At 34.5% G+C, this 8,633-nt stretch overlaps 1 protein-coding gene across 1 annotated transcript in view; it reads left to right on the top strand.

Annotated features, from left to right (window-relative positions):
• Positions 1-1,032: 1,032 nt before the first annotated feature.
• Positions 1,033-8,633, top strand: part of LOC123557906 (tudor domain-containing protein 3-like) — a 28,115-nt gene continuing 20,514 nt past the window's right edge. The window contains exons 1-7 of the mRNA XM_045349687.2: positions 1,033-1,069; positions 2,985-3,066; positions 3,996-4,061; positions 4,672-4,832; positions 5,457-5,598; positions 5,976-6,087; positions 7,532-7,677. Of these exons, the coding sequence (XP_045205622.2) occupies positions 1,038-1,069; positions 2,985-3,066; positions 3,996-4,061; positions 4,672-4,832; positions 5,457-5,598; positions 5,976-6,087; positions 7,532-7,677 (741 nt within the window). The 5' untranslated portion in view covers positions 1,033-1,037. The remainder of the gene's footprint in view (positions 1,070-2,984; positions 3,067-3,995; positions 4,062-4,671; positions 4,833-5,456; positions 5,599-5,975; positions 6,088-7,531; positions 7,678-8,633) is intronic.

Below are 8,633 nucleotides of genomic sequence, written 5' to 3'. Positions count from 1 at the left end.
TATCTACGGGCATTAAATAGAAACACTTAGAACTTTTGTCGCATTTACTTCTCGAAATTATTATGCAGTCTTATACATTCTTGAAAAAGACTTGTTGGATTAATGATGTTATTTGGTTGTGATTTGTTTTTTGTCAGAAATTAGTATGTAAGTCCTTTGATCTGAAATACTAATAACTGTTTTCACCTGAATTTTTTTTCCATTTGACTCAAAGTATCTTAAATTTAGCCAAAATAACATTCGAGAACAAATTAATTTTATTGAATAATTTCAAATTGTAGACTAAATCATACTGCAAACAATTTTATTTTAAAGTTTCTAGACAGACATTTATTGATTTGTATACGAACTTAATCACATATTCTAGTAATGTTAAAGAGGTACCATTGGAGTGTGAATTCGCTTATTCCTTGAATATGAGTCATTTTATGAAATAATTAGCAATTTTTCTGATTGACTCTTTTTTCAAGTTGAACTCAAAGTTATCCTACACTTATCTTAAAATAAACTTTCAGCAATTTATTGACATAAAGCAATATACAGAAAGATTATCAAGAAGTTTAACTTTTTTAGATATCATTTTTTTCTGGGTGTCTAACAACATTAGACAAAGTAATTTGATTTATAAATCAAAAAATGTATACAAAAATGTTAACTCTATTTTATTCAAATGACCTATTTTAACGACTTGCAAAGTTTATATTATATAAACTGCGGAATATTCTAAAAGACCTAACAACATCATCTTTTCATTTCAAAAAGTTGCTGAATAATCATTGCTAAGTATGTGTTGAAGTCTGGCTGGTTGATTCTTGATCTGAGGACTGCTCATCCACTGCATTAATCAAGATCAGTCAGTATAACAAAGATCGTTACCCTTTAACATATAAATAATCAGGAGGGTGAAACCTAGGGGTTACCAACCATGAAGTGAAAAGTACTTCAGGCGGGAGAAAACGATCTAAGAAGTGAAACGCTGATACGACGATAACAATACGTAATGTGCGGGTAAAAACTTAACCGTAGCCGGAATAAAGATGGCGGGTGTCTCGTTGCAGGAAAAGGGCTGGTAAACAAAATTTTCACTATTTTTACACCGACAGTCATTGCAACACTACAATTCCTATGTAAAAACACTAGAAAATGAATAAAGTAACTAAATGTCTATAGTGTCATTTTAAAGTATAAATGTAGTAAGCCATAAATTGGCTTTGTTTCCTACACGTCACAAAATTTGTATGGTGAAATAGTGGGTGGGGAGCGGTAATATCATTTAACTTTTGTGTGAAGCACTAGGAATCATCAGTACAATTTCAAATACATGTAATATATATCAGCCAATAAGCATTTTGTAGTCCTTAGGGTTCTAGCGAGAAAATTTGGAAGGCGTGTTGCCAGAAATAGAGTCATTTTACCTATGCTCGACCAGCCAAGTGCTCGACCACTATTTATAAATGTACATGTTTATTGAAATAAACCTTTGAACTCACGGTTTTTGTTCATTTATTTCCTTCCCAGCATCCTTGTATGACATCATACATATTTGATCTAGATCTTTAAGGGGCTTGTTTGTTTACAGACGACAGCTTCTTTGCATCTGTGAAAATACTTACCGTGAATCTCCTCTTGAAAATGATGCGTCTTTCCTGAATTCTTTAAGAAGAGTACTGGAACAACGTATTTTATAGTCTTCTAACCTTTATTGATCATTTGACATAAGCTTATATCTGTAAACTATCGACTTGAAAGTAAAATTTAAGATGTAAACAAACACGCCCACCTCTCGAAAGGTCGAACAAAAATGGCGCCTTCATTAGTTGCGTCATGTAGATGCTTGAGATAAAAAGATTAACCGCGCCATAAGACAAGTTGGATAAAATGATTATGGACATTTGACTTTTTGAAGTTTTTAGGTTTGTTTGATTGTTAAAACAGTTCGTCGATTTCTTGTTAAATTACTTGATGGATACTGCAGACACGCCATTTACCAATGTTCCTTTTGCCCGCTTTTCAGGTAGGTGTTTCTATCTCTTGTTTGAAAGTCTGAAACTTATTGATTTTAAAATCTGAAAACAGAACTAGAAAATATGAAGTTTTGACTATAAAAATATTTGTTTGTTTGATTTTATAATTACCTCTGAAAAAAGAAATCAGTCTGGTCGAGCATAGGAAAATGTCACTTTAAAATTTAGTGTTTTACACCCTATAGTATGAACCGCGCCATATTTTATCCTGATCAATGTCAGCCAAACGCTTGGGTGGAAATTTACCAATAAAAGTAGGTCAGTTCAGAAACTAAACGTTTTCCACAACCTTGTCAGTTTTTAATTTGTTCTGAGAAAAATACTTGTAAATCTGGTCGAGCATAGGTAAAAAGAGTCTATGTGTGACGACAACAGCCTCAAAGGGGAGTGTGTGTGTGTGTGTGAAGGGCTACCCTCTATTTCTATAAATAAATGTCAGAATTCAATATTTTACGATTTTGACATGTCATATAGCCCAACATTTTATGGAAGATCTAAATTTCCCGGTAGAGCTTTCTGCAAAATATTGTGTAGCGGGCCGTTTGCTGATGTTTTTATAACTCGTGGTCCAATCCATTTGTATATATGTTATTTTTGTGTTCGTATTATTGTATATATGCCAAATAACAAATACAATAAAATACTATTAAACTAAGCAGAATATCTTGCGGCAGGTTTAACAAGTTCACGGTGGAAGTGACTAGAACGCGATAGTTAAATACCAACAACAGACAAAGAAATTTATTTTACACATCCATTGAACATATTGTCTTACTGATAGCACCGGAGATCTTTATATTCTGTGAATGTTTGTTGCAATTATCTGCGTGAATGGGAACACTGTGAAATGGGTCATGTGAAGTGTGTTAAGTATAACCATACATTTTGTTCAGAGCAGTTGCCGTCTACCACAGAAAGGGACTGTAATATACAAGTTACAAGTGTATCCTTTAATTGCAGGTTTTTGTCAGAGGAAGGCATTGCACAGTGTACTCAAGGTGGCAAGTCAGATGCAGAATCAGTTATCAAAACTGCTTTAAATGTGAGTTTAAAAATCATTTACCGGTACACAAGCTGAATTCTAAACTGAAAAAAGAGTGACAGCAGAAGTGATGCAGTGTCATGGTGATATGTCCGTATAGTATTCAGATAACACTTAACATTATAGGTCAGAGGCCACCAATTCAAAAAAGTACAGGGAACTTACTGGGAATGAGGTAACGTCTGTGCGTTCTGACTGGTCAGTCATGTAAACAAACCCAAGAAGTGATTATTTTTTCAAAACTGATATTTTTTTCACTGCATTTACAAGTATTTTATTATACATTTTGACAAAATTTGCTACATTTTGTATGTATTGAAAAAAAGTTTTATCAAACAAATTTCTCCTGTCATGTCAATGATGTAAACTGGGGACAGCGCACTAGACAACTTTTGGGGACAGCTACCCATACCCTCCGGAAGGGGAATTCATCATTTTAAGACTAAAGGCGAAGTTTATGTTAGAACTTTTCACACTTATTTTTAAATACTGTTTAATACTAAATACTAATGTAAATATATTGCAGCAGTAACCTTCCTTAGAGGCACTATAATATAACTTGAAAGAGGGTTCATATCTAGTTGTGTCAGACAACCTATTATCAGGGGAATTTTCTTCTGAGAAAGGGGAAAAAAACATTTATGAGGGGAATGGGGCCCATATTCGGCCCCAAAAACGGCCAAACAAATGCCCTAGGGGTCATCTCATTCACACGAAAATTACTTAATTCATATGTTTTTCGTCCGATATCTTGGTAGAACTAAGATAGTTCTTGAAAAACTTGTAATTAGATATACATGTTTCGATGTATGGAAGGCCGTACACGCCATAATGTTACAATGTAAGTCTATGGGAAAACTATTGGTGGTCTCTAGCCTTTATTTGACTTGAAATTGCTAATGTTGTTTTGTTCTGTTTACATGTAACAGACGGATCTTAGGGAAATTGGTAAAGGATGGCTGCCAGAAGATATAAACAGGGGACGAGCAGATTATGTAAGTTACCAGACTTTGGATAATTCTTAACTTCATAGTAACTTTCATAGTAACTTTGACTTAGGCCATTATGAAGGCAATTCAAGTTATGCTGTGTTATGAATAGTTTTACTTATAATATTTACTAGAATACATTAAAATGGTATATAAAAAGAAAACTTGAAGTAAGTCGGGTATAAATACACTTAAATGGTATAATCAGTTCAGATTTATGAGGCATTTTTGGGAAAATTTTGGGTATCATTTTCTGTTTAATTTAAACGATAAAATGGCAGAACTGATTTCCTTTGCACTGATGGGAGTTGGAAAGACAATAATTTATTGCGATTTTGTCATTAGCTGAAGAAATGACCATTTATTTAACCGAATGTCAGGGATTGACAGTTGACCAGCAGGCAGAAGATTTTCAGTACCAGTAAATACTGAAAGCCGACAGGTCCCCAGGACCACTAAAGATGCGGAGCTTGTCAGTCTAACTTAAAGTGGACTTCTTAAGAAGATGTGATAGTTAAGTGCTGAAATTATCTGTGAAACAATTTTAAGTTTTAGTTCTAGAAAATGTACTGTAGTATAACACAAGACACTGCTGTAACATAATTTTGGTTTACAGGTTCAGGGTCCAGGTGTGTTACAGTTACAGAAGATACGTAATGTGTCCGCCCCCAAAGATAATGAGGAGTCGCAGTTTGCACCACGACTGATGAAGCTGGTATTAACAGATGGTCATATCACCTGTTCAGCTGTAGAGACAGAAGTGTTGAAAGACATAGGGTACATTTATTTGTTTAGTTGAGTTTAAATTCTTGCTGACATACTTGAGGTTATATGTTGACTTTGCAGCTTTTTCGTGGGTGAGTACAGGACAGCAAGTGCTCCTCCTGTGTGACACTATTTCAGACAAAGACTGGCAGAAAGTTGGAACCAGCAGCCTCCCCCACCCTCTGTCCTGACATTATTGCAGAAAATAAAGGTGTAACCAGTAGACTTGCCCCACCCTCTGTGTCCTGACATAATTTCAAGCAAAGAATTGTTGAACCAGCTGCCTCCACCCTCTGTGTTCTGACATTATTGAAAGCAAAGACAGGCAATAGGTAAAGAACCAACAGCCTCTGTGCTGATAGTATTTTAGGCAAACACAGGCAGAATGTTAGAACGAACAGCCTCCCAAAATCACCTTGAAAGCTTCCTTTGTATAAAAATAAATCATTAATTCTAAACCTAAGGTGGTTAGGAGCAATTTTGAAATGGGTTACCTTAACCAATCTAAACTCATGCCAAACAACTTATTTTGCATACATGAAATGTAGCCAGTTATTATCAACTACTTATGGTGTTTCAGTGCTATATATTCAGTCATTTTGAAAAGTGTTGTATGTGCTATTTTTTGTATTACAGTTCAAATACAGCACCAGGGAGCAAGATTTTGTTGAAGATGACGGTTGATGTTGAACATGGCTTTTTACTGCTGAACAATAAAAACACTCGAAATCTAGGGGGTAGAGTCGAGAAAATGGCAGAGGGGTGGGAATTGAAAAAGGTTAATTTAAGTGTTTATTCAACATATTAATTTGAATTTCAAACTACACATCCCATTTATCATGCTTTTCGCTAGTAAAAAGGTTGTTTGTACTAAGATTTCTGGCCTGGTTTCCTGAAAAATAAACCTTGAAAGAGTAAAATAAAAAGTGCTTGAAGTTTGTCATGAATGTTCTGTGTAAATCATGTTTTACAAATAGATTAAGAATCTTTCATTAAACTGTCTCTTTTTGATGCTATTGCACTAACAAAGCCTTTTGTATTTGTTAACTGCTTGATTAACTCACCATGTGTTGTAGTTCAACTGTTGGACATTGTTGAATATTTTGTTGGTTTTTATCAAAATAAAAAGGATGGTTTGCATTTGTGTATTTGTAGAAATTAGCGAAGCAACAGCGAGGTAGTTATGGTACTGAAGGAGGGCCTCCACCGTTTGTACCATTTGGTCAGAGGATTGGTAATGACGCTTACAAGTCCTCAACAAGACGAGGTCTGTAATCCTGGTACAAGTTATAGTTTAACAGTATTAAATAGTTATCGTTTGAAATATAAAAAAAAGGTTGAATTATCCAAGAGAACAATTAAATCTTTATTTAATAGTTATTCTTGTACTCTGTCATAGGGTACACAAGTAATTTAAGAAAAAAGAAAGCAGTTGTATATTGGAAATTATACAGCATTGTTTATAAAAGCATTTTCTTGGACAATATATGCAAAAATACACGACATATCTTCTAGTAAAAAGTCTCGCTGTCAAAATCTCATTATCTTAATTCTTAGGAAAAAATTAAATGTGGCATTTTACAATTTACATGTCAGCTTACATTGCTATTTCTCTTTGGATTTTAGTTTGGTTTTCCGCAACTGAAATTCCAATGGGCATTATTGGCTCAGACTATAAGAGTGAGTCTGTGGTGCTAAACCATCAGTCATTTTTAGCTAGACTTTCGAAGAAAAAGTAGAGTATTGCACTCGCCCCAGCGTCGGCGTCGCCATTGGTTACAGTTTTTGATAAAGTCAAATATCTCTGTTACTATCAAAACTATTGACTTGAAACTTAAAATAATTACTTACTATTAAAGTCTACGTCAGGAGAAATGATCCCCATAACTCTAGATTTGAATTTTGACTGAGTTATGCCACTTTTTAACAGAATTTTTGGTTTAAAGTTTTTGATAAAGTCAGATATCTCCATTACTATCAAAGCTTTTGACTTGAAACTTAAAATAGTTATTTACTATCAAAGTATACACCAGGAGAAACAATTCCCATAACTCTGATTTGAATTTTCGGAGTTATGCCTCTTTTAAACTTTGAATTTTTTGGTTAAAATTTTTGATAAAGTCAAATATCTCTGTTACTATCGAAGCTTTAGACTTGAAACTTAAAATAAGTATTTACTATGAAAGTCTACACCAGGAGAAACACTATGCTGATTTGAATTTTGACAGAGTTATGCCCCTTCTTAACTTAGAATTTTTTGTTAAAGTTTTATAAAGCTTTTACTGACAAAGCTCTTATTCAGAGTCAAGCACTGAGAAAAGTCAAGCACACTGTCATCAGACAGCTCTTGTTGGGGAAGGGAATGAGATATGGTCCCAATAGAGTGTAACATTTTTATGGAAAACACTGTTTTTATTACAAAGCTATTTTTCCCTTACTTTAGTAGCTATGATGTGATTTTGCCCTTCTTATGGGCATTGCCATTATTTTCCAATAACTGAAAAAAGCACAGTTATGTTGCTAGATGGTTACTTGTACCCTACTTGAAACTCAGTGGAACGCAGAAGCCGAATTGTACCCAAATAATAATCAGTACCTTTAATTGGATAGCACAATTGATTTTAATAGCTTTGTCAACTATACCTAAAGGTGCTATGTCATGAGACCACACTATATCCTTACATTGCAGTTAAAGGTAGAATTTGTTTCAGATAATTTCAAGTCACTAGAAGTCAACAAGGGAGATAAGAAGGTAGAGGACAATGAGTTTGAGCAGCAAAGAAAAGCTACAATAGCTGAGGCAATGCAGGCTAAAGAAGATGCACAGTCTAAAAAGTTTGGAGGTGTACAAAAACAGGTATAAGCATCTAGGGTTAGAAATATGCCCTGATAAATATTTTACCCGTGTTTGATTTATTTAGTTCGCTGCAGGAGAGTGGGTGGGGAAATGCAACCTCTTTAAGGGTGAGCATCATGGGAAGGCTGAAATATGTTTGTTTTACAGAGGTTTTTGCTTCAGAGATGTCCGTGTACTTTAAATCAAGTCTGCTGGGAAACAAAATGTCTGCCTTTGTAAAGAGGTCTTCAGTCCACAGAGGTTTTGTTAATCGACCTCCTGTGACCAGATGATTAAGCTGACTTTGTCACAATCCAGCTGGCTTACAGTATCTGCTTTGCCTGAAATAATGCTTTTAGGGAAACAGGTCTTCCCCTGTTATAAAGCTGTAAAGTCACCGTATCACCTACATCGCTATAACATAAAACCATCTGAAAAAAAAAAGGTTCCGTTAACAGAGGTTATACTGTATATGAGCATCTGTGTAGGAAGTTTATGTTTTAAAATGATATTCTCTTTATTTAGCCTCCATTTTAAACATACCGTATTTTGGTGTGTATAGGTCGCACTTTTTCTACCCATTTTGCTGCCTGAAAAAGTTCCTGGGACCTATACGACAGAACATTGCCAGCAGAGTTTTTTTCTGGCCAATTTTCTGACCGTAGCTCTCGCAAAATTATGTGCATCTGTTACGAACGAACAAAAAGGATAAAAAAAATATTAATATCGCCAGCTTTTCAACCAACAGCGGTTACTTTCAATGAAATATATCGTAAATAACCCATACAGACTATTAAAATTACGAATGACTTTTTAAAGATGTTTTTGCAGTTTGAATTACGTTTGTTTCTACTTTCGTTTTACTTTACGCCATTGACATGTACTCCGGGTTGGATAAAATCTGGACAGATCCGTCCTCTATTCCAAACATTGTTTATACTAATTCTTAGCGTATTAAAAAAATTGAAAGATATTTT

The sequence above is a fragment of the Mercenaria mercenaria genome, chromosome 5, assembly GCF_021730395.1.
Source record: "Mercenaria mercenaria strain notata chromosome 5, MADL_Memer_1, whole genome shotgun sequence".
NCBI lineage: Eukaryota > Metazoa > Mollusca > Bivalvia > Venerida > Veneridae > Mercenaria > Mercenaria mercenaria.
Note: the sequence above shows the minus strand (reverse complement) of the source record. Positions and strands in the feature narration are given on the sequence as shown.